This window comes from Falco cherrug, chromosome 2, assembly GCF_023634085.1.
Source record: "Falco cherrug isolate bFalChe1 chromosome 2, bFalChe1.pri, whole genome shotgun sequence".
NCBI classification, from domain to species: Eukaryota; Metazoa; Chordata; class Aves; order Falconiformes; family Falconidae; genus Falco; species Falco cherrug.
Window position 1 is genome coordinate 29,706,346 of NC_073698.1, and position 27,558 is coordinate 29,733,903.

General features: G+C 40.9%; 1 protein-coding gene and 1 long non-coding RNA gene across 2 annotated transcripts in view; one reads left to right on the forward strand and one right to left on the reverse strand.

The window, feature by feature from the left end:
• The window catches only part of WDFY2 (WD repeat and FYVE domain containing 2), a 68,283-nt gene that overhangs the window by 29,159 nt on the left and 11,566 nt on the right, over positions 1-27,558 (reverse strand). Inside the window, exon 2 of the mRNA XM_055701474.1 lies at positions 5,216-5,283. Within this exon, the coding sequence (XP_055557449.1) occupies positions 5,216-5,283 (68 nt within the window). The remainder of the gene's footprint in view (positions 1-5,215; positions 5,284-27,558) is intronic.
• The window catches only part of LOC129735322 (uncharacterized), a 38,898-nt gene that overhangs the window by 5,864 nt on the left and 5,476 nt on the right, over positions 1-27,558 (forward strand). The gene's annotated exons all lie outside the window — the stretch shown is intronic.

Genomic DNA, 27,558 nt, shown 5'->3' on the forward strand with positions numbered 1-27,558 from the left:
TGTTGATGAAGTTAACAAAACTGCGATTCTCATTTTCTTGAAGTTCTGGAAAGCCTAAAACTAGTTAACATGCTTTATGATGCTATTCAGCATTTTGTCCCTTCCAATAGCAAGCATTAAAAGAAAGAAGTGCTCTTGCAATTCATTCAACCTTATCCTATTAGGACATGGAACAACGGCTATTTCTTGCTTCAGCTCCTTCATTTTTTCTTACTAGTTATCTGAAAACAGACATGTCATACAAGAAGAGTTGTGATGCTTTGATACAAGAGGCACCTGACATTTCAGTATAGATCTGAGAGATTACTTAGCTGAACAATTTAGCTTTTTCATGTGCCTGAACTTTACTGACAATAAAACACTATATTATGTCAGAGGCATATATGCATACACACCCTACACCCGCAGTAAGAAAGTTAACCTGTAGGAATCAACATATCAGCCAATATTAAGGACTGTAAGTTCCACTGCCCACTACTCCAGTTTCACAGCAGACAACACTGACAGTATCACATACTATGGCCAGAATAAAATATTTTATCAAAAATTAGCAGCTGTTCTATTATATCAATATTACTCTAATAAACACCAGGACATACTCTTAAATTGCACACACTGTCAGTCATACTATGCTCCTTCGAGGATCTGGCAGTGTCCGTATCAAAGGTAAACCCAGAATCTTCTTGCAAGAATTCAAGAGCTATGCTTGGTTTAATTAGGAAATTGTGAAGTTGCATCCAGAAGGCAGGGACTGTTTTTACTGCTCAACACAGCAGCATGCAGCTGGGAGTCCTGCTGTCCCAACAGAAACCTTCAGGAATTATTTTTCAGCAGCAATTGCCAACCACAGCTGGGGACAGGCATTCTTGCTCCTTCAGTAGTCATAAATGGTTTTTAAACCATATTCTTGCAATAAGTATAGAATAAAGTCAGATGTGCTTTTAGATCTGCTTTTTTCCCCCTCTTGATTTTCACTCTCCACTGTGATTACTCACAGTGGTTTTGTTACTAACAAGCTCGGAGTTCTCTCATGTGCAGTACTGTATATCTGGTATATTCTCAATTTGTGTAATGCCTTACCTCAGGTTAAACAGTCCATAGCTCAGCAAATCTTCCTCAATAGTTTAGCTGGCAGCAAGGCTATGTGAAGAAGAGGAAAGTCTATGCTGACTGCTTAACAAAACTTGTTCTACCTTCAGTATGGACTCCCCCTTGAAACACTTCCTAAAGGACAACCAACGGCCAGCAGAAAGCCTACCAGATCCACATCCAGGCAGGCACCTTGACTTACTTCTTTCTTGGAAGGGCTGACTGAATTAAATCAAAGAAAAGGTTTCGGTTCAAGGAGAGTGCCAGAAAGGAAACACATTACTATTAACAGTGACAAAATTGTTCTTTCCCATACCTCTGCCTCAGAAAAGGTAAACTGGAATCATCCCTTCGGGTGGCGGTGTGTTACTATTACATTGAGGCTTCTACTAGGGTTGTAGCAGAATGAGACAGTTGCAGGAAAAACAGACAGAAAAAAGCAATTCTAAGCAGAATAAACACCAAATCCTTTTAAAGGCACTTAATGCCAGAATGGGCATATTCTATGTATCTGCTTTCAAATGCTAGATACTGTGCATGCGTTGAAAGAGCTACGCGTAACTCTGAAGGCAATAAACAGCTTGCAGAGAAAAAAAAGAAGTCTCAGGTATGCTTTTCCCAAATAGCATGTAACACTTCAGACACAAAAGGTGCAAGAAACTGCTTGACATGGGCTGATTATAAAAAGTCACTTCTAAATTCCAGACCTGTGTATACACAGTCATAGCAGTGTAAAGACACTGATTTTGCCGTAATCATTTTCCTAATGGAATTCTTCAGTAGCATGTGCTTTTGGAAAAACCATTATGTCAGCACTAAAATTACATCCACACTAGCTACGCTAATGTAGTTAAAGTGATGCCAGTTGTAACAAGACTGTAGCAGCTTACGTTGTAGTGAAAATAAGATGACATTCAGATATTTAAGCACTTCAGCTCATTAAGAAGAGGGGAAGAAAAACGAAACAAAAACAAAACCCCCAACTCCTAAGCTTCTGAGATGTTTAAGATCCTTTTAAAATAATAGCCAGGAAAAATAACAGCACTCTGAGTGCCCTCTGCTCCAGTACCTAGCTATGATTTGGATTTCAAAATTGGGAAAAAGATTGATCTGAGCTACTACAGTGGACAGGCAGGATATTTCTGATACAGAAGTCTGGCTGTAGTCTTCATCTTAAATACAGGGCAAATACACACTGATTTTAGCCTTCGGAAAATGAATTATGAAGGAAAAGCCCAATTACATACTTCATGCTCTTAACAGTGGGTCACCTCTATTTAGAGGCCGACAGAAGTAGAAAAGAAATACAAACTTTTTATTTGCAGTTTCAGGGACCCCCCTTTGAAGTTCCTAAAAGTGGCATAGTTTAAGACCGAAGGAGCATGTTTTGCTTTGCAGTTTTTTTAGCCTCCTGTTCAAAGCAAAGTGTTAGCTATGAAAACCATCATAAGACAGACAACGTATTATCTGCCTCGGAGACTGGATACTCCACTGTTCCTCACTACAATAAATCCTTTACTCCCACATCTGCAAGGGGGTTTTGTTTGCTTGGGTTTGGGTCTTTCTGGGTGGCTTTTTTTTTGTTGTTGTTGGCAAAGCTTACTTCTTTGGCTACAATTCCTTACCTTTTCATAAATTTGAGTCTACTAAGTTGTTTTTTTTTTCTCCTGTACAGACATTGCCCAAAAGTCACACATCTAACCATGGTTACTCATCTATAATCTGTGTTACATATGTGTAACCAAGGGTACACATCTAACCATGAGGAGGGTTAACATGCTTGTCAGAGGTCATTGTTAACACAGTTGAGACAATGCTGGTGTGAAGGAGACACATTAGCCAGGCTTCCAGCTTACCTAATTTGCCTTACTGATGATATAGCAATGTGTATAACACCCACAGCTCTTTCTTTCTTATGGGCTAGAGGAAATGGTAAAAAATGTGGCCACCATGTTGTCCAGAATTTTCCAACCACAGAAACACCATAGGCAGGCACAAAACTTTGTAACTGGGGAAAATTCACCTCTAAACAGCAACAAGTGTCTCTATGTGGAAGAGATCTACAATCTTTATCTTTTTTCCAGGTATTTAATAGGTTTTGTGCTCAGAACGCACCGATGGCCCCACTTAGGTGCGAAGCTTGACCAAAGCACATAGCTGACTCAGCCCAACTCCTCAACCTCCTCATCTCCCAGAGTACCCAGGATGCAAACTCAGTTATTATGGCTACCTGATATCAAATCATAAAACAGTGTAGGTCACGCACCACTGTAACCAAAGTCAGGTAATGCTAATGGGGTATCTGTAGGTGGGACTGCCACTCACAGCTTGCTAAGAAGCACAAAGAAGGCACCACTGTGCCTACTACATTTTTACACAGAGAACCTCTGGGCAGTCCTTGTTCTCTAAACAACAAAAACCAATACGAATCTGAAGCAGAGTACCATCAAAAGGTGATCCACACAGAAACAGACAAAACAGTCATTTCCAGTCAGGTACAGACTCGTGCAGAGGCTGACTCTGAGCCTTTCCTGTGATTTCCAAGCTTAAAACCACGGCTGATAACAAGATAACTGGCATTGCTCCAGTCATTATACCTGATCGTCCTTGAAGCTGGTGAATAACACAGCATAATTTTAATATCTCATGGCTCAAAAGCTTACCAGCCTTCCAAGTGAAGGAGCAGCGTCAGGTGTTCAAATTTATAAAGAAGCTTTAAAATAGTCCCCTTTGAGTGGATCTGGATCTACTCCATGATTTCCAGTGAAGCTGTTAGTACTGGCATTAATGCAGCCTTGTTAAGACCAGAGGAGGACCTAACAAGATTTTAAGATGCAAATCTATGCAAAAACACCATATGAAAAAGAAACGCATCAATACCAAACTGCTAAAATAGCTATTTCATAACAGTTTAACTGGGGAAAGCAAACCTTTTAGGACAAGCCAAGGGAACTCAGACTACTGCTAGTGATCATGACAGAGCTCCACAGACTGCCACATCATCGGCTAGTTTCCAATAACTTTCTGTGCAAAATCTTTAGCAGAAAGTACCTTTGAGGCTTGACATATTCTTATGAGCTAGTCCACCACCAAACAAAGAAGAGAGATCCTCCTCTCTACCAAATGAACGCTTTCTTAAAGCGGGCAAACACCACGGCCATTCTAGGGTCCCAAGCTGGTGGTGTTGTGGTACTAAAACTAATATCTATTAAATTTTACATATAATGGAGACAGATGTCCCTTCCAAATCTAGTTATCTTAGCTTAAAATAATTTTTTTCTCCAGGCAGTTATGAATACCTTGATGGGACTTGATAAATGCCCCCCAGTCTGTGGGTTCAAGGTCAGCTTCATAAGTTTTCCAAAGACAAGCTAACCCAGCACATCTGAAACTGATAGGGGAGCATCAGCGTACCCCTGCTGCTGGTGACCTGCACAGTTATACTCCTGCGCTCAACGCAGGAGTTACAACAAACAGCTAGGGCCCGTGATTTCTTCAATTGCCTCTTGAAAAAATGGACATTGATCTGCCGTTTCTTTTAAAGCACAATCACTCTTTTTGGGAGAGGAGACATACAGCAGATCATTCTGGAGGGATCCATCAGGGAGATTTGGTTTTCCACATTTAATTGCACAGGTAAAATGATTCTGCTTTTTCACTGGAGGAGCTGCCTTTCCCGTTTAGTGTCCTTTCTATCATATTAGCTGCCGCAGGATATTAGGTTCTCACCAAATAAAAACATTTACCATTGCACTCTAATGGACGGAGCACATGCAGTAAGAAGGGCAGAGTGATTTATACTGGAGACTTACAAAGCTTTATGGACTCCATTGTTGGCAGAATGCAAGACTACGTTTTGAGCTCCCACATTTCTTAATCTATGTTTGCATTAAATGCTCATCCCTTACTAGCATATCTGCATCCTTTTGCTGCCGTAATCCCTGATGGCTCTCAGAAGCACTAGCATGCAACTTGGTAAAGCTTTGCACAGACCAAGAGGATTGTTCAAGAATATTTAATATGGAATGGTAAGCTTGAAGCTTCATGTTTATGACCATTTGCATCAAAACCAGAAAAAGCCATACAGCAAATGCAGAGCAGATAGCAAACATCTCCTTATACTTACATGGCATTGCATGGTATATGCTGGGCCAGTACTGACCACTGTCTCTCTTCAGCCAGACACGAACTGTTCTACAAAAGACAAAATACAACACACACGTGAGAAAGAATGAAAAAGTACCCATGAATGAAAACAAAGCGGTAACGATGAATGCACAAGACCTTCAAAATTAAATTATTTTGCTGAGAGGGAAAATAGAGATGCAAACTCCTACAGCAACCTTATATATCAACCTCAGATTAACCTCTGTAAGGCGATGAGGGTAGCCCATTCCTTGGTTCCATGCAGTACTCAACACCTTGGCTGAACACATCACAACAGTATTTGGAAACTGCTATGGCTTTTTGTTCTTTGCTTTCCCAAGGACTGGAACATGACTGTTCATTCAACACCTCACATGAGGATTTGGGACACTAAGTAACCCAGGAAAGCACTCCTGTACCAGCCCACCCAGTTCCCCTGCTGTCAGGGCAGGCCTTGGTCTATCTGCTGCGTGTTGTTTTCATTGTTCTGCTTCAGGAAAAGCTCTAAGCAAAGGAATGAAGTTCTGAGATGTTCAGCTTCTGTTTACTAAGATTACGTCAATTTGTGCCAACAATGAGCTGTTCAGCTTCAGGACCTTCCCACTCCTCAGTGCTTTCATAGTGGGCTCAGTGCCCATTGAGCAGCAGGCTGAAGAAGTCAAATTCTTATCCTTCTCTGAAGGGCATGATCAAGGCAACAGACAGCCTTTCAGTCCTCCTCTGCCCATCCGTTTAGAGTTCCTCATCCTCAAATAGAAGGCATGTAGAACCACACAGTGCTCCTCACAACCACATCATACTGGCAGCATCCTGTCACTCAGTCCATGCTCTTCACACACTTGAGACGCTTGGTTGCATGTTTCCTGAGCAGAGGCTCCGGACTGATGTACCATCTGGGTCATTAAATATTTATTATTTCAGTCCTCATTGCCATTCGCTTGTTTTGATCCAATATCTGAAGCCTCTTTCTAACTGAAGCTCCCTCTTTAGTTCTTCGGGCAATTTCATTAAGGCATGCCTAGTAACAGTGTCATCAGTTAAAGCAGCGGGCAACCAGTAATCTCCTGCTTGTTCCTGCATAGCCCACTATCCTCTCACTTACAGCCAATTTGTACCTGCCTTATTGTTCCTCAAATCCTTACCACCCCCAGTTTTAACTAGTAAACTCTCCATATAATAGCATATCTCATGCTTTACTGATTTGCACCAATTGCATTAACCTTCTCTAGAAAATTTAGTTATCCAAAATAGCATTGTATTAGTGTAGCACAACAGATTTTAACCCATCACCCACCTGATTTAGTCTTTTCCACCCATGTTAGTATGCAATAGTAGATACAAGAGGGATCCAAAAAAACTATTGTTAAACATAACCCTTATTTTCCTGTAGCAAATCTATATTTTGTACATGAGAATATTAAGGAAAAAAAAACCAAGCGAGAATGTCTCATTCCAGTTCATGAAACATGTGGAAATATAGCTTGATGAGAAGACTACACGGACATTCCTTCCATTACCTCATTGTCAGGGAAAAGCAGATTTCAGCCAGTAAAAGTTTAGGACAAATTGATAATAAAATGGAATATAAATTGATCTAAGATACTACATACACAAATAGAGTCTGAACAGAGATGCCATGCAATACAATAAAGCAACTCAAATCTGTCCTCAAACTTCAAGCTAAGGGCTGCACCGCTATGTGTTCCTGAATTGCATATATCTAAAATCAGGTTTCTACTCATCCTGCCCTTCATCCGAACTCATTTTTCAACAAATAGTTTGGAGACCTGCATATCTGGGCACTACACAACCTGCATTTTAGCAATGTCTCATGTGTATAATTTGACACAGCAAGTTGCTCTGAGAACTAACATTTCACTAGGTCAACAAGTCCCACAGTTAGAAAGCTCCCACAAATTATTCAAGTGACAAAATTCAGTATTAATTACCTCCTAAGTCTAATGGCCTTTCTGCAACATCAGCAGCTCTTTCGCAGATCTGAAGCAAAATCACTGATAATTTATAAGGGATAATTCATCAGCTGGTAATAACACTACTGTATTTTTCATAGCAAGAAGGCAAAACCTTTCTGTCATTTCTCATTACAGCCAACCATAACTATTGTCAGAGCAGCACTCTGTGTGTGGACCACATCACAAGTCTGGGAAGATGTCCACAGCCACGGGGCTGTACGCCAGGTTTGGAACAGGGTCCAAAGGTTTTGGGTCCACCTTTGCTGAGAAGGTTGCCACTGTAATTCTGGAAGCAGATCAGCCACTCTGTTTCCCAAACAGGCAACTGTTTATCCTTAACAAGTGAAGTTATCATGGGAATGAATGAATGTGCACAAAAAAATAATGGGATTAATCACAGGGAGCTGAAATAATATGTAACAACTCTGAGGAGATACACCAATATCCTGTGAGAGACTCTTCTTTCTTGACCACCCCAATCTATACATTCAGCGTTACTGGTTTCAAAACTCCCAGGCTTCAACAAGATTGTCTCTTTTCTCCACTTTAAGGCTCTGCTAAATAATACCTCCAGCACAACATCTTACAGATAGTTCAGCTTGTTAAAAAAAGGACTATATACAAAAAAAGATCTTTCTAAAGCTGGAAGAAATAATAATCAATTTATTTGCAAAAATGGCAATAATTTGGATGCCTTGGGTTGTTTCTGTTGCTGTTTTTTTTAACTGTAACCACTGTGAGCTTACTAATGAATTTGATAATTAAGTCAATGTTAAGACTGTTAGATGAATGATATTGAAGCAAAAAATATTTTCTGCTGAAGCTTATAAAAAAAACCCAACCAAACAACCAACCACACACACAAAACCAAAATCCACCAAAAAACTGGTAGAAGTTCCTAGTTAAGAATGAAACTACTTCTACTAGCATAGGCCCCTTCTGTACATACATAGTATGCTCATTTCTTTACATAGTCAAATATATTCCCATTCAATGACTAATTCATGCAAAATGAGAAACAAAGCATTCCAAGAATGAAAAGACTATGAAAAGATGTTATCTAACTCTTAAGATGTGCAAAAGGGAACATAACCAGCAAGTCAGTTCATGTAACTCATTACAAAAACACTTATCTCCCCAGTAAATCATTTTAAATAAAGCAAAACAAAAGATCTTGTAGACAATTTATTTTAAAATTAAGGACAATTATTATGCATATCTTTAAAAGAAGCATTTAAAAGTTTTGTTAAGCATTATAATGGAATTCCAGTATCTATGTATAAGCTGATGTAAAAGAGTAAAAATTCTTCCTTGTATCAGAAAATGATGCCTTGTGATTTTCTTTTTTTTAAGATCACTGGATTAGATAAGGCATTTTATTGAAAGAAGAAAAACTGACCTCAGTTCATTACACTTTTCTGGTTAACTTTTTCTCAAAGTAGATTCGGGCTAAACAACAAACTGCACCAACTGAACCTGGGAGAAGCCAAACGTTCTTGGAAAAGTGTCTTTTTTTCCAGCTGCAGTTCTGCACATTCTTGTATACTTCTTAACACAATACTACCCACTAGACGTGAAACCCAGAGCTTCTGAAGCTTTTAAAGAATGCAAAGAAAAAAAACCAAGCATGAATGAAAATAAGCTTTTTAAGGATATATAGCACAATGAGTATTTGCTGGTTGCATGGTTACTGGACTTAAACACAGCACCCACCCAGGGCAGGATCCATTCTTCAACTGCTCTAGAGTGATTCAGTTGGCATCACCATGGAAATGAGTTGTCCCTTCATTTCGTTACCAGTGAATCGCCTTGGAAAGATTTTTAGAATCTGTCAAATCAATGGATACTCTTCTAGTCTTTTCATAACAGAGATGATTTATTTTTAAATGAGACAGGCTATAGAGAAATAGTTCTGCCATACAACAGGCAGGCTGTATCTTCATATATAATAAAATATATTCATATAAACCCCATATTTTAAAATAAAAATTGGTTCTCTCTGTTATGCTCAAGAGTATATGACAGCTCTGGTTGTACCAGCAGGTCTCAAACGTACTGCTGTGCTGTGCATGTATGCAGGATCTGAGCATTACTGCTCACGGAGCTGTAAACGGTAGCACATCCACCCCAGGATGGCAGCTCTGCACTTCATCCTCTATAGAAACGTATTCAATCAGTGGTACATGCCATGGTATTTTCTTTCTGATAAAGCTGTTTTGCTCATACAAATCCTAGCTTATGCATTTAGGTTGCAGTGTGCTCCATGAAAGTCTGCACCATGCTGCGGGGCTGGATGCAAGCTTCTCTACTCAAATCCCTAGTCTGGCCTGAGTAGCCATCTCACTGCAGGAAAACTCAGCATCACTTGGAGTTGTGGAGTTGAGTCTCTGTGACTGACTCATAGGCAGGGGCTCTTGACTTTTCTCCTTGGTGCCTTGCATGAAATTAAGGTAAAAGGTAAATACTGGTGTTGCATACAGGACAGGCATATTAGACATATCTAAGCACTGTCCCAAGATGCTTGCATGTTGCAATACCATGAACTCTGTTGTAGGGAGATCCAACACCATCATTACCCTGAGAAACAAGTTATCCCTATTCCACTCCACTTCTCCAGAATATCCATAAAACCATCAGTTCTGGTTGTACAGTTTGAGTGAAGAAATCAGCTATATCAGTTTCCCATAACAGATCCCTCCTCTCCTGTTTGTGAATGTTTTCCTTCCTCACTCCTGCCTTTAACATTTCTCTTTGCTGAGACGCACTTGTGTAACACACTATCGCCTTCATGCCCCAGGCATACATATCATGCAAGCTGTGTAACAGAGCAGAGGTAACCCTCAACACACACAGTCGACTACAATATTTTGTCAGTATTCTTGAGCTTCAGAAGATTGTTAAATGGAATTTTAACATACTTTTAATTATTTTTTATACCTTGGACCATATATTGTGGGTGTTTTTGAACTCCTGCCTTGCTGAGGGACCATGAGGGGTAAGCACCAAACCCAGTACAAGGTGCGAAGTTTTTTTTTTCCTATTTGTAGTGAGCATCCAATACATAAATTTCCATCTGTCACTTTCTAAAGTCATATAAGGCTCATCCAGACATCAACACCTGCCCTGTGCACATTAATGCTCCTTGCAAAAGGGAGACAGGTTATCAATGCAAATGACATTAGGGGATGTTTTTCTTTTTAACCATTTAACCATGTACTGGCAGCTGTTCTAACCACAGAACTGATTTAACACAGTTACAGAACAGTTTGCAAATCCCAAAAGGAAGAAACTAAACTATTCTGGAAAAGTCTTTAAAATGCTCATCTAGCTATTTAATTGACAGAAGAAAGGAAGAGAGATTAGGATACTACTACATCCAGGGTCAGTGCAACTTGTGAGGTTTCAAGCATACCTAATGGAGAATTAGCACATATTCTCACCATGAATATACTGAAGTCCCCTTTAGTGTTGAAACAAAAAAAATTTAAAACTCCACGACTTCCTAAATACCCAATAATAGACAACTTAGAAGTATTCAAAAGCCATGTATCTCTGGAAACTAAATATCTGCATTGAAAACAGCAAAAGCTTTATTTTCTGTCATTAATAAACATGACAATAGCAGTATTTTAAGTCCAAGTACAGCACTGAGGGTTCCACTGTCTCTAACAGAGAGACATTGTCATTAGAAGTAGGATAAGGAAAACTATTTAACAGCTGCATTAAAGATATTACAGTACTATAAACCCTCCAACTTCTCCAGGGACTTCTGTGGGCAAGAGATGTGAAGAGATTCCAGCTCCCACCAATTAATGACATGAGCTGCTACTGGGATTTTCTGAAAGAATAAAAGATCTTTCATGTTTAGTGTCAGCTCATGAACCACTGCCAGTGTACTGGAATCAGCGACGAGGAGTTTCATTTCTTTGATAAATTTGGAAAGAAAATATATGAAAGCAAAAGTCAAAACCAAAAGTGATTTCTGAGCCAGACTGTGTTTCAGGGAAAACAAAAAGAAATTGAATCGCAGAGTGGCAAAAGCTCAGGCACCAAGAAGACTTCATCTAACAGGTTCTCATCCTATATCCTCCTGAAAAACAAAACAAACCAAAAACCAACCCAACCCAAACCCCCGACACTTCTACACCACCTCCCCCCAAACCCAACCCCAAAGACCCAGGGAAGTGCATGATTGTGTCTCTCAGGCTCACCCACACTAGTCCCCACAAGATTCGTCACAAATTCTGACAAGAGGGTTCTGCATAAACCCTACGATTTTGGGGCACATGCCAGGTTCTACCTCATTTTCACTGGTTTTGATGAACGAATGTACTTTTTAAACCAAACTATTCAAAGGCTCACTCACTGGAGCCTTTCCAAGACTATGAGACAGTGTACAGCTATATATCGCTGTAGATCTCTTCTAAGTTCTTTTATATTACAAAAGGGCAGGTTCTATTTCTGAAATGAAGCGCAAAAGCTGCTAGTTCAGGAAAGGGGGACAATGCGTGGGGAACAGATTAAGGGGTTTTGAAGAACAGGCTTTTCTTCAGAGCAGTTTTACAGAGATTCTCTCCTAGTATTGGTTACATTTGTAGATGATACAGTATATTCATTGTAACTTCGGTCTGCAACTCAAGCATTGGGCTTCCTATAAAATAAAAGCCTTTTAATCAATAATTGCACTTCATTCTGTGTGCCTCAAGCCCTGTGACAAAGCCATAGAAGCAGTAAGGTCTGACTTCAAGAGGAAGCTGGGCAACCTCCCAACAGCCAACACCTTTGATATTCTACTGCTGTACCCGAAACACTGCTACCATTGCTGTCAGTCCGGCAACCTTCATGCACAAAGCTCAGAAGCACCAGGGAAACATGATCATTGCAAGGGAGATGAACCAAGTAACGGCTGCATGCAGCCCTAGACGTGTACAGCACAGGGAGTGCACCGAAATCTATGTGGAGGCAGCTGGATCTGGCAGCAGTACCTCGGGCACCAACCGTGTAGGGGAAAGGAGTCTGATGAGTCCTTGAACGCTCAAGTGCACTGTCAGTCCCACCCTAGTGGCATTTATATGCACTTGTCAATCCAAGTGATATAAACCACCACTGCTTTGATTTTATACATGTCCGGGCTAGCAGAGAATGCTTTAGGTGAAGTTCACCACTACAGCAATCTCCATGATAATGATCTACACAGCGCTTTTATCAACCCATGACTGACAGAAGTCCAGGACATCTCATTTCTACTTCTGCCACACAACAGTGATGCCAGATGCAGAATTTACAATGCAGGCACGCACCTGATGCTGAACAAGGACCTCAGGAGCAACTCTGCAGTCTGGTGTAAAGAGGAGAGTAGGGGAGAAATGCACAAGGGGCTTCACACATGGACTTTTTTGACCATTAGCTGGTGGCAATGAATCTGCCTTCTGCTATCTTTAATGTTCTTCCTTATGAAATCTAAAGTCTTATTTGCTCTCTTTAATAATCCTCCCCTGTGAATGTCTCTTGCCCCATCCACTCTCAAGGGTCACTACTATAGTCACTTGCCATGGACCCCAGCAAGACCCTGGATCCTACAAAAATTAAAGTATATATATAATATATTTTGATCATGAATAATCTTATATTTTGACCCAACATCTCCGGAGAAAGAGGGAATGAGCTACTGAAGTGCTGTGCAAACCAAGCTCAGAGGTTAATGGTCTCACAGAGCACTTTACTAGTTACTTTCTGCTTAGGAGGAAGGTGGTGGAAAAGTCTTGGAATGAAGCTAGTGCGAAGGTCCATGCGGAAGAAACTGAAGACTTGAAGTACAGTACACTTGCCACCTATCTTCATAAAAAACATTGCACAAAACCGTATGCCAAGCAGGCAGGCAGACTGAAAGGCAGGAATTTTTTCACACAAAGCTTAGACAACAGCCTAACTCAAACCATGCTTTATATTTCCACATTTAACTCATCCCATTGTAAACTAAATGCAAATGCATATTGCATAACAAGGAAAATGTCAAAGTTTAGTAGGTTATATGCAGCTATAGAATTGCATGGGTTTGTCATTGAAAAACTGTTATAACCATCAATAGCACTTAGACCTAAGAGAAAGGGACACCACTTCATTTAACACAGTTTTGGTTTACATAGGAGGCTTTTGGGGTATTTCAGGGGAAGTGACTAGAAAACAAAGATTCACAGGAGACAATCTTGGGAGAAACCGATTTTTATGACTCAAAAAACATTGATAGCAACACGACAGTTTTACTACTCAGCTGTGAAACAGTTTCCACCCATTTTTCAGTCTTCTGGACAATGAGCAATGCAGTTCAGTGATTTTTCCAGTTACCCAAGCACATATGCCTGGAAGCAGTGTACGCTCTGCTGTTGATGCACTGAAACAAAATCAGTTTCTGACCAGTTTCCACTGCAGAAACTTCAGGCAAGTAAAGAAAGATCCAAAAAAACCTGAACGAGAAGTCACAGCCACAGAAAAATATTGTTACCTTGAGGCTACTAGTACAAGGTTCAGAGAGCTGAGTTGCCTCAGGTCTTCAGCAGCTCCACAAAAGCACCATGTGTCATATGAAGTAGTGCAGCGACTACACCATATTCCAACATAAGTGCTGTCAGGAAGCTAATATCTACAAATGGAGGCAAATGCAGAGCTGGAGTTCTCAGTGAGCACCAGCCTACAGCTTTAGAAATTATTAAACAACAAGTGTTATATCACACCAGAATTTTCTTCAAGCAAAGTTTCAAAACTAACTTCCTCATTAAAATCTGTGCATCGATCTTCCTTACAGAGCTTTGGGGTAACAAAAAGATCTTTATCTCTCCCTCTTACCCACAGCCCTTCCCCCATCTGCACCCTACAAAACTACTTCCCTTCCAGAACAGATGCTGTTTCAGTGCTTCTTGTACTGATCGATTCCCATTTGCATTCAGGAAGCATAAACACTCAACCTTTTGAAGGTAATCACATTGGATGATTTAATTATTGCAATCCAATTACTTTCACCTCCTTCCCACATTCAAACGTTTCGGGAATAGAAGTTATTAGAAAGATCCTCATTAGATTAAAGCACAGGCCTGCTATGCAATAAGTGACTCAGTTGAACCACTCTAAAAATACCTAGCAGATACATGATTTGCAAGAAAGCAACCTGCTCCCCTCTAAGTTGTCCGTGTAGCAAAGGCAAAGAACGAGAAAGCAGCAGCTCTCACCAGCCCACTTCCAGCTGCCCAGCAGGAACATCTGTCCAGCAGAACACTTCTTTTTCTTTTTCCCAAGCTGCTATGAGCTATCAATTAAATTAGTGGTCACTGTTAAGTTACACATACTTCACTGCATAAAAATGATTACACAACAGAAAAACAGTAAGCTTATGCTTTTGAATCAATGAAGTGAATGCTGGACATATGCATTTTCAATACACATACCACCAGCATGACATTTCTAAGAAATTATATTGATATATAGGTTAATTTACAGGAAAAGATTGATACTTGATCCCAAGCACTAAATTAAGCCCCTAGCTGGAATTTACAACAAATACAAGTTTTAGTATGCTGGAGTAGAAAGAACTTCCTCACTTTTACTCTTCTTTCTCATTCTGCTCCAAAATGATACCACAGCATCAGTAAGAAAACAGCACAGCACTTGGGCAGAGGAATGAATGCAGAAGGAAAAGGTTTGCAAGCAATAAAGGAATATGGAGGAAGATGAGAGATCCTGTCTCAAACAGTAATACCCTTAGGCCTCTATTTTTCATATAAATGTTTTCCTTGGTTAACTATACAGTGCAGTATCTAGTAAATTATGCCTTTACTGTGGGGGAAGGAACCTACATTTCCACATCCATAGGATGATGCTCTCTCTCAGCATTTTAATTTCTGGATGCAAGTCATCTGCATTATCCATCACAAAAGACTAAATTAAATCATTAACTACTTCACTGCTTCTTGGAGGCGATTTGATGTATTAGAGTATTTATTGCAGATACTTGAGAATCCTACTGTAAGGAAAATAGGGTCCTAGCTGTGAAAAGACAAGAGCACACACAACCTGTAAAAGTGTTATTTTCCCCTGACAGTATATTTTATCACATTCAGTCAGAAAGCACTTAACGTTTAATTCATACTACACAAAGATGTATGGGAAAACTTGTGTTTCTTGGATTTTGAGAAGAGCATCAATCATGTCCTGATGCAAATGAACGCCTTTCCAAGCAAACAGCTGTTATGTCCTAACATCCATACAGTTCCCATAAAGCTGAGACATAACAAATTGCACATTTGTGTCACTATATGAGATTTCACTTTATTAATTGTTTCTCTGTCTGGTTTTATTCTTTGAGAAAAAAAACCACAAAACCAAAAAACCCAAACTCAAGCCAAACCCCAGCCCTCATACCTGTATGGTATAGTTAAGTTCCTTAGCCAATAAATACGACAATCAGCTGGCCACATGCAGCTGCAGATGCTGAAGGCTTACTGGAACACCCACTCTAAGAACAGATAGGCTTTTGTTTTTCAAATACTGATGAACACTGTTTTTCCAGAGATGGCAAACACATCTACTTGGAATATATTAGCATGCTCTGCACCACACCAAGATGCCTCTGGAAATGATCTCCTTGAGGCATCAAGCGCCTTCTGCAGAGAAGTCCCATTTCCAGTTACTCCAGTTTACCAGTGAACTTGAACAGTGATTCACGGGTGATAAAACGTTCCCCTCAGCTTTTCTGCTCATTGTTGTTTTCCTCTCAGGGCAGCCTGACTCAGAGATATTTTCACTGTTCTTGCACAAACCCAACTCCTACCCGTTTTGCTCTGCTAGAGGAGGCAAGGGGCTCTGTTGCTCTGACCCAGAAGGGCAACTTTGGCTGGGGTGTCACAGTACTCTCTCTGGGAAGGAAAGCAGCAAGCCCAGCAGCTTTAGTGCCCGCAAAATGGGATGGAGAAAGCAGGGCAAAGCAATGCAAACCTAACACCATCCTGAAAGGTTTGTTCTTCAGCTGCAAAGGACTGCAGCCCTGAAGGGCCTTGCCAGGGTTTCTCAGATTTCTTCTTATCACACATACTGAGGAGTGCCTAGTGAGGTGCCAGCAAAGCCCAAACCTCTGACTCTGTAATTTAGAGGTGATCTGGCATTTCAAGGGCTTACAAGACAGTTTGTCACCTCTGCATTCCAGTGGGGAATTGCCTAAGGAGATGGAAATCAACACAAGTGAATAGAAACTGTCTTCAAACCTGTATTGCAAGACTGAACATCATATCCTAAACTTTAAATTTTATTATTAAAAAAAATCCACCTCAAACATACAGTGCCTCTTCACATCACCTTGTTACAGCTTTCCCATTCTTCAGCATTCAACTTCATACTGTGCTGATTTTATTTTATCATCTTTAAGGTAGCTAACTGTGAATTTCAATTAACATTGTCTTGCTCCTGTGGTACGAGATTAGAATTTTCTGTTGTCTGTACTTTTCCCACTGATTAGTTGCTATGTATACTCCTAGCATTTCTTCCTTCTTCCTCTTTAAGATAATCAATCTTTCCAATCTCTTGGGAAAGCTGTTCTTGTGCCGTTCTCCTTACCTGACTTTCAATCCCTCTAGTGAGGCAATATCCTGGTTGAACTGGCGTCTTCTGTACTAAACGCAGCAATCCAGACACAGACAAACCTGCTGAATTATAAGAGCATTATCACTCTTCTTCTCCCTGTATGTATCCTAGCAGCATTTGCTTATTTGGCAGCAGTTGTACACGATTTTTATTCACACTGGCATGATTTAGAAACTTACAAACGATGGATGGCAGGAAAATGTATATTTATCAATATTAGAGTCTCTCTGCAATACACTGCTATCCATTTATTATGTTCTGCAGTTGTTCACATCTTTCTAGACCCAATCAGCTTATCTGCTAATTTGAGGTAGACAACTGGCTCAGACTGCACTGGTAGGGGAGGGAACAGAGGATTCAGGCTCAGCTCCTAGGGGCAGTCCCAGAACCATGTCTACCTGGCAAGAGAGGTGGAAAGAAAATGATAGAGACTAATGGGCAGAAGCAGTCACATGCCAGGGAAAAACCTTGACAGTATACATCACGCTTTCTCCTTGTGAAGATAGGACAGGAAAGCTACATCTATTATATAAGTGTAGGAGGACACAAGACAACTCTTTCCTCAGGTATGGAAAAATACAACATTCAAATATGTGAAACCATGCAGTATATTACAATGCAGCTTTGTAAAGACGACTGCTACCCATCCATCAAACAAATAAAGCTTGCAGCAGCTTCAGTTCATTTACCTAGTCATTGCCTTATAGGTAATTTCTACTTCGCAATAAGGGAAAGCTTCCAGTTCATGGCAAAAGCATCAAACATTATTAAAACCTCTCTGCTGGCACCTTGTTACTAGCTTACTTTGGTGCCTTATTTTTCTTTAGAGGCTTACAAGAAGAGTCCTTTGCAATTCCTGTCCAGATGCTGTCTCAGCTTGCATTCTCCCGATCTTTACTGCTGCCATTCATAGGGGAATTACCAGTATTATTTTGAAAGAAACAGAATTCAGGTTGTGAAATAAAATCAGCTCTAAAGATCTGCTCCTCTGCTTTGCAGCCCCTCACATTTAAATCTTATTCCAAGCTAATACAAAAGGCAACATCCTGAAGTTCAAAAATATTAAGTTCTTACTAGGTCATGCTATTGGACATGGTGATCACAGTATTTATATATAGAGGTGTCAGTATTTATATTCACAAAAGTCAGGGATTCGAGACAGAGTTCTTTCAAAGCAAGGACTTTCAATGTCATTGCTGATTTAACTACTGATCAGTTGTACACGATCACTGGAAAAAGCTGATCACCTTGCCCCATCCTGAATAAAGACAAGGCTCCTTACTAGGGACCCTCCTTTCAGTAAGCTCCCACACCAGCCTGCCCAAATTCAGACAGGTGAGGATTCTTGAATTCATATAAAAGAACACTGACAGCTGACAGGTATGGAGATTACAACAGATGTGAAGTATTTATAACACTTACCACAGAGCCAGCCTACAACAGCAGCCCAGAACATGTGCAGGTATGAAGAACACATTGCCCACTATGCTACACCATCAGCGTATGCTGCAGGTGCTGTACCACCCATCCCTATCACGGTCAGGATCGTGCTATGCCTGTTAGCACTATAAATAAATCAGGCAATCCTCTTTAAAGAACAGTAAAGATCTGGAGAGTAAAGACGTAGAGAGACTAAGCTAATAACAAGAGGATGATTTCTTTTTAGGAAAGGGTAACTTGGTGTGAACCCAGACAACTACTTATCACCAAGCTTTGAGTCAAGTAATATTTTCACAGTGGCCTGAAGTTACCTGCAGAGGAGTTGCACGCACATGAACACAGCTTATACACCACTTCATGTGGTGTACTTCCACATACTTTGTGTACTTTCATGATGTTGCCTTCCAACAGGATACTATTAATTAGCATAAGAATGGACAGTGCAAACAAAGGTGTCTGAAATAATGACTTTGGGCTGTTTGAGGACCAATGGAAGCAGCGGATGACAGCAGATTGAAGCAGACTAGATCTATCACTGACCTTGGCAGAGGACACCAGATTTTAAATGGTTATACAAGGTAGAATACAGCTAGAGACCACCCATTGGGCAAGTAAATCCTTGTGCTATTAGTTAAAGCGTAAAATCAGCTCACAGCATCTGCCAGGGAAAAAGATGAGTTAAGATGGGGTAAAAGTAGTAAATAAGGGAAGGGTCCTCTTTAATCCTGCTGCCTTGCAGGCTCAGCACTGTCTGAAAAGTTAAATCAGGTTTGTAATTCTGGCTCAGCTATTCACAGGTCAGACAGGATTGCTTCTTACACAGAGGGCAGGGAGTGGAGGAACAGCTTTCCTTGCAGACAGTTAAGCTACTATGCAAAAAGTATATGCTGAGACGATACATCCAGTTACCTCAAGCCATGAGATATGCTTCCCACAAACTAAACCCCACTTTTTTGGTTTCAAAATCCATGCATGTGCTGCTGTGTCAAGCAGTTCCTCCTTCCACTCTCCTGTTCTGGTATCTTGAGACATGCTGAAAACATCCAGGTGGCATGACCTGGCAGTCCAGTAAGTCTCTTCCACATGTCAGATTATCTAATACAAGTGAATTGTGTCTTCTTATCAAACACACAGAGTAAGCTTTGGAGGGATATGTGCAATTTGTAAAGAAATGTAAATCATTAACAATCTGCAGCAAGTTAAGCAGTTTACTTAAGCAAACATGTCCCAAGTACTGAGCATCCTGAGGAAGGCAGTGCACATGGAGGGCAGTATTTTAATAATTTACTCAGAGGCCAGTGGCAGGTAACAATTTTTATAATAGATTTTTATTTCAGTTGGAGGGGAGGATGGAGAAGAGATTAGACAGAGCTGCCCTATCCTGTGAACAGGATCTGGCCCCTAAAACAGATCAGCTGGACAGATTGCCCTAAATAATAAACAGGAACAGCAAATTCACAAGGAAGACCTGACACAGTTACAACCTTGAATACAGCAGTGAACAAATGGGTTGCTTTGAAAACACACACGAATTTTTATCATCTGCACTGCACCGTAGAAATAAATGCAAACTAGCAAGTGTTCTTAGAAATGCAACAATCAGATAATTTCACAAATGCATCTTTTTCCTGCTGACACTGCACCTTTAAAATTCTTGCTTCACTCACACAAGTCTGAAAGATCAAGGTTTATCTTTGCTTCTCCCACTCGCCTTTTTTTTTTTTTTTTTTTTGGCCAGAGGACCGAATGGTTTTGTTTAATCAGTTTTTGAAAGGAAAGTATTTCTGTAGAAGGAAACAAAAGTTCATGGTGTGGCAGCTACATGCTAATTAGAAGCCACGGAATGCCCAGGATCTACATCCTAGCTTTCCCAGTGATCAAGTAACCCCTACTTAAGACACAGGGACCAAAGACAACAGTTCCAAATCATGCACTTAAAATCTTAAATACACTTTTCTGTACTCTCATCAGTTCTCCCAGTCATCCCACACTGTCTGCTCTGCTGGCACCCTTCATTTTTATGCACATTTCAACCATGCTATTTCTCTCCCCAGAGTTTTGGCTCCAGCAAGAGCTGACAGTGATTTACAAGTCCTGCTAGACTTGGCCTTTTAAAAATACCATCAAGAACATAAGCTTCAGATGTGTATGTATCTGTAAGAAAGGTAAAGGTATTCCCTCCGCATCCCAGTCCTCTTGTATGTGGAGACATCCATTAACCAGTAGGTACCAGACTACCAAGGTCACTTCTCCTTGACAGTAGCAAGCCTTCAGCATTTGTGCACCCCGAAGCAACTGCAGAGGTAGTCCACATACCTGCTCAAGCAGCTGTTGTCCCCTTCCTCACCAAGTCACTTGTGGCTTTGGAGCAATAAGGCAAAGGCAAATATTGCCATTCCATCCACCTCACTGCAAAGGAAAGAATCTCTTCCCATTTCTCTACTGCACGTAGCATCCCAGCCCACTCCCCATTGCCTGAGAGGTATCACACATTCACCATTTCTCTATTATTCAAAACAAGTGAATGCATTTAAATAATACTTAAACAGGTTAAAAAAAAAATATCCAGTAATAAACTGGGAATTACTATGGACTGCTACTGGAACACAGAAGGATACAGCAGCTACTTAACGTTTTCAGAAGGCAACATCTGGCAGACAAAAACAGCTAAACACACCAAACACCTTTCACGTCACCAACACACAAGGTGCTTTTAACCAGATCTCCGGTGCCAGTGTTTTTCCCAATCCAAGCTGCCCCATTTCACTTTCAACTCAGATGACTGCTGGATATTGGTATTTAACTGCATTCAGCATTAGCAAGGATGTGCAGCTGCTCTGAGTTCAAGCACGAAGGAGACAGCCTGCCTTTTTTGAATTCCAAATTGATAAGAGGAGGTCACTGAAATAATTAATAAACAGGAAGGTGAGGAAAGGAGAGAGTCAGTTGAGAGGAGCTGTGAGAGATAAAACATGAATGGGAAGAATAAGCAGCAGGGAACAGGTTATAATGTACAACCAACACCAAGCCTGCAGTAAGGATGGCAGCAAGCATCTGGTTCAGTAACAGCCAGACAAGAAAACTGAAACAGCGTTGTGTTTTGGTAATAACAGATCTATCCAACCGGAGGCAACAGGCTGAAGACAAGCCTTTCAAACCTCAAGACCCTTCCTGCACCCCAGTTCCTCTCGTATCAAAGCAGCTTTGTGCATGAGGTTACCAAAAGGAAGGGAGAAGTCCAGCTCCACATTTTGCATTTATGAAGCAGCCTGCTGGTGACAGACACGGTAATGCAAACTCTTCCAGCTGCACTCAACAGCTAAGCATTTCCCTGCATGCAGCCTCCAAATATGTAACGCGGAAAGTATTTCCCACATTAAGGCTTCTCCAGACAGTGCATTTGCATTTGTCTCAGTACCTCACAGATACAAAGTTCTTGCTCTGCCACTTAGGACACTAAATCCACTAGGCTGTATCAGTTTTCTCTCTTAAGAGACACCAGATTTTTTTTGTTTTGTTTGTTTTTTTGGCATTTAAGACAAACAGATGTTCATTATCTATCATTGCAAACTAAGCATAGAGGAAAACAATAGTTTGAAAAAGGAAGTCATGACCAACACAGACTATCTGAATTCAATTTCAAGTGGTCTTTTCCCAACTACATAATCCTAAATTCCTACTCTCATTTTTTTTCCCCCTACTTGAGTCAAGTTACTACCGGGTCTCAAGAATAAAACATCTTTTCTGTTCAAAGCAGCTTAGCTTTTGACTAAACACACAGAATCAAACTTGGTCCTGTTCAGGAAATATTTACAAAATATGAATATTAGTCAAAAATAAAAGCTATGTGTTTGAGATGCTTCTAAATCAATCCTGGACAGGTAGACAAAGCAGCACCACGACCCAGCTCCAAAGGAGAACTTAAGGACAGTGACACCAAATGCCAGTAGATCTAAGGTAAGCGCACAGGTCTGGAAGTACTGCTCCCATTAACAAGGCAGGTGCTGAAAAATGGGACTCTCATTAAACATGGCAATTCAAGCCAATCAACACAAAATGCCCAAAAGATGTGTGAAATCCTGTACCTGCCTCAGTCCCTGACAGTCTCCTGCAATCCTATCATGGACTATGGAAGCGCCTGCATCCCAAACTCTTGTTTCATGACACCCGTTTTTACCCCATAACAGCTTAGCTGCAAAAGGACTCAACTAGGAGGACAAGGCAAGCTACATGAACTCCTCAGCATGTGGGGACAGACCCCACCCTCCCCAGAAACTCATCTGAAACATTAGTCTGGTGGGAAGAAGATAGCATCAACTGTTTGTTTAATTAAGTCCCCTGGTAGGATGGACATTAGCCTGGCCATTTTCTCCCCATGAGATTCAGAAGCCACCTGTACCTGCTAAGTTCTTACAACAGCAACTCACCACTATACAAACTTACCAAAGATGTAACAGTTAAGTTTTTACAGAGCATCAAGCCTGGATACACACCAGTTGAACAAGAACTAAACTTCTCTGCAAGGCAGGATGATAATCACACATTCTTCCCAGTCTTTCCCTCTACAAATGAGCTGTCCATTTCAACTTTCAGCTTCAGCAGCTGACATATTTCCCCCCAATTGCCTAATTTTTTCAGATAATACATAACCATAACACATTGCCAAATGTGACACTGGCAACACCAGTGTCACTCCAATCTGTGATTTCCAGAAACAATATCAATTCAGTTACGTAGGAGGAAGGAGAGCCAAGTTAGACATCTTGTTCTGTTTGTTTTTAATGTTACTTCTGCATAATTGATAGCTATTCATAATTTAATTTTATTTGATTCCAAATCTGCTTCTTTCTTAGTGTCTGGTTAAAATTGTTTTTTTCCACAAGTTTTTATGCAATGGAGGCCAAGAAAAATTTCTGTTGGTTTCCAGAGTAAGAAAATGCAATCTCGTGGTACAGCAAAAGCAGCAGATTTTATAGAAAAATACTAAAGACTGCTTTAAAACCCTTATGTTCTGGGTATTCAAGGGTCATACAATTCTAAGGAAATTTTGTTGCTTTCTTGATCCTCTGATCTTGGACTTTAAAAAGGCAATCATAATCTTATAAACATCTGGGCTAAAAGCTGAGCTAAAATAATCTGACACAATTTCCTCAGTATTGGAACTGTACCAGAGAACAATTTCAGACCAACCAACCTGAGAACAGTTAAAGTGGTATTCAAAACTAAACAAGAAGCTTCCATAGTAAAGGGAATAAACAAAAAAAAGGCTCCTACAACAAGATACTCCACACAAGAAACCCAAACTCGAATATATCTAAATTCCCTCACAATCCAGGAGGGAACAATAATGTGCCATGAAAGATGAGGAAAGCCCAACACTACTTGCCACAGGAAAGCCTGGCTCCAAGACACGAAACCCAGCTTCGCAGCTTGGGCCAGGCTCAGGAGCAACAGGAGAATGCAACTGCCACGGGGCAGCACCATGTCAAAGAGTGTCCAAAGAATGATGCTACATCCAGCATGTTATTTTCTGACTCTACTGCTGCCCCATCGCAATTCCTGTGGCAGTGACAGCTAAGGGACACCCGTCATCCTCCTGCCTACCACTGCAGCTGTAGATGCACTCCTCCAGTAATGCAAGTATCAGCTGCAGTTCTGAAGCACTCCTCTGATGCTGCTCACAATGAGGTCATCAGCAAAACTTTGAAAAGACACTAGAGCAAGATGAAACCAACCATGATAATTTTAGTGTTTGTTCATATATTAAAGCGAAAGTGAATTCCTACTTCTTCCCAACAGGAGGCACATCAGCTAGTAAAGAGGACGGGAGAAGGGGGGGTGGGGGGAGAAGACTGAAATAAATAGTGTGAATCCTCATCCATATACCCAAATGGGAACAGTTTGTACAAAAATAAGCTATGTAAGACTACAGAAGAGAGACTTTCTCTCCACAAGCCTTTGCCCCAATGACATGTGTAACTTCTATTACATTATCAGTGGCAGGCAAACTGGACAAGGCAGAAAGATCTACGCAATAGTTACAGAACAAACATCTCTAATTGTACAGTGCTTTCTATTGCAAATGTGCTTTGAAGATTAATTTTTGTACCTGAAGTTTCCTGTGCTTTTCTCAGGTAGAGAAGTTCACAAGCTACTGAAGTAGCACGCTTCCTCTTCTTGGTTCCTTTGTGGCATCACCAACTTTACTAGGAAATGAAAGTTTCTTATCTTCTGTCCACCTTGAAGTTTTCATACAACCTACATATTATGTTAGAGTTTTCTGTAGTTATTTGACAGCAACACCAAAGATCTTATGGAAGCCTTGGTTACAAGAAAAGATGTATGGGTGGAAAACAATGCTTGCAGTAAGGTCTGTGGTAACTGTGTGCCTAACTTATTTCAAGTATTTTAGGGCCTGAAAGGAGCAGAAATGTCATTTTTACAACCAAAGGTCTTTTCAAAGATTAAAAGCTTAAAGCCTCTCTGTATAGGGTCTCTGGACTTCCTGATCTTCTCCAAGCTTTGCTCTACATTTGGATCATCCCGATGAAGAATTCCCTCTTCAGCACATAACACCCAATTGTATACATGCTTCAAAGGGGTAGTGTTTAGTAGCTTATATTTCAAAACTGATCATTACTACAGCTTAGCACTGTTCTATGACTTCAAAAATACAGGACCAAAGCTTTGACTTGACCTGAAAAGTGGAGGTACTGTCATGCTTCTCAGAACCGAAGCCTGGGCTCTTCTACTGGCAGCCCACAGAGCTGTACCAGTGTGGCTGCAATGACACCAAGTCCGCTGTAAGGGGATGCCACCCCAGGATGGAGGCATGTAAAGAAGCATTCAAGTCCTGTCTCCCAAACCTACAGGACATAATGAAGCAATACTCTGCTCAAATCAGTCAAAGATACTTCCCTGGGTGTCAGAAGCAAAGGCTCATGGAGACAAACGGTCTTGACGACTGTTGAGGCATGTGAGATGTACTCACACAGGTTACAGGTCCAGTGTTTGGGCCTCTGGTGGTGCAGCAAGTGAACACAGGGGTCTGACTGGAGGACTTGGCCACAGAGGCCATAAGTGCCACCTCAGTGCTCCAGCTGGGTTCCAGCCCTGGCTGCAGCCTGGGTTGCTAGCCAATGTCGCACACAGGAATTTGGCAGCATGCACACTTCTGCTCAGTGTTGCAGCCCCAGGAGACCTGTCCTCCCCCAGACATCTGGTTGAAGTTAGTCTTAAGAATCTCAAACTATTTTTGGTCTCAAATTCAGGCTTTTAAAACCTGTTGTTACAGATCTTAAACCAGTAGAAATGTTTACAGGCAGACCAGTTTTAAGGGATGTGTCTTGTTTAAACCAGCAGCTTAGTTTGTTGTCTATTTGGTGAGGTTTTTCAAAAATCACAGAACCAATTTTCCCGTAGGCAATCTGCCACCCCACCAGCAGGGACAGCCATATGATCTGGGTGCCCAGGAGATGTGAAACACACCAAGATTAGTAAATGACATGAGCCTGGGGCCAGTATCTGGCAGCAAGGCCACGTGTCATAGGAACCAGCAGCTGCATCCAGGCTGTGTACTGGGAACGGTCCCTGGTCCAAGTGACTCCCAAACTGTGTCTGGGGACTGTTTGATGCTGTGTGAATTGGCTCATGGCAAGAACAATGCCTGGTACAAACACACATACAGTACAGCCAGCCAGGTCTCTGTGCTTGAAAACATACCCTCATGCTATTTAATTTGTTAGAAATACAGTCATTATAGCAACTGGCCCTGGGCTCAGCTGCCAGTTTCTCTCAGCTGGTTCATGCAGTCATAGAAAAGAGGAAACAATATTGATCCCAGTGAAGTCTGCCTTACATACACCACCCTCTGCAATACTGAGCTTCTTTAGAAGAAATGGAAAATCAGAACAGCAATGGGTTTGCTGTCTGCTCACAAGAGCTCCCCTTTCTTGCTACATTGTAAACTGCCGTAATATCTCAAGGTGGTCAATATTTTCCCACTTTCTCTCCTTCATCTTTATTAGTCTGAGGCCAGTGTAAAGGCATTGGCCCATAACTGACTAAACAGCAATTTCTGGCTTAGAGTCATCACACACAGCAATAAAGGGAAATCAAGCTCAAAACAAAAAGATGACCATTGCCAGGATAATGCTTCAGACTATCACAATGGCTGGCTTGCAAATTAGGAGCCTGCCTGCAAAACACAGGCAGTATCCTTTATTTCTGGAAAAATACCATTGGGCCTGGTGTGTCAATACATGCACACACACCACTTTTTGAAACCACCATCTGCACTTTTTAATCCACATGCAAAACGCTCAAACACAGATCACTAAGCAATTACCCATGTCATTTGCTTTTTCCGCATCCAAAATTTTTCAAAATGGTTATCAACTTCTCCCATACCACTTTGTATACAAAACACTTGCCTACATAGTGAACAGTCCAGGTTTTGTGATGAAGAGCTGAATACCAATTACACCTGTTTCTAGAAGAATCTGGCTCCAATCCATGTAAAAATGTCTGTTCATGTCAAAAAGTGCACATGCACACAAGCTCAGTTTTAGAGCAAAGGAAAAAAGTACAGGAGACACCGACCGAAGCAGACCAAGCTGTTTGTTAGGTTTACCCAGGCTTCCTGGTGGTGACCTCAACATTTTCAGTCCTTGGGCCATTTATTCGGACCTGTTGACACCTTGCAAAAAGCAGACAACAATGTTAATTCCTGATTCCTCAAAAAAGTTTTTAAGTTAGCATGTTTTTAGGAGGATAAATATAAGCTGTGACCAAACAGATGCTATGGATGACACTAGTTGGGGATGGAGACTTCTTCACTTGGTTTCTTGTCAATGAAAATTTATTAAGGAAATCCTCACCAACCTTATCTCTTACCTACCAAAGAACTTACTGGGGAGGAGAGAAAGAAGGAGTAAAGGGACCCTAAATCACAGAGAAGCTTTTAGAATTGAGATAAAGTTCATGCATATTCAGGTACTACAGCATGCAAATTTTTTTAACACAATCAGTACATTCATAACTCCCTTTCCCTGCTACCTTCCTCTAGTATCTAACATGGGTTAGCCACAGTACCTGAGGAAAAGTTAACTGCTAGAAACTTAATGACCATGACCACCAGCATTTATAGCATTTCTTGTTTAACAAAAATCCCTACCTTTGCTTTTAGTCTTCTGCTCCAAAACCACCACTTTGGAACTGAATTAGTGGTACAAGCTACTGTAGGATTTCCTACCTTCCCACTGGTCATGTGCTCCAAACCATA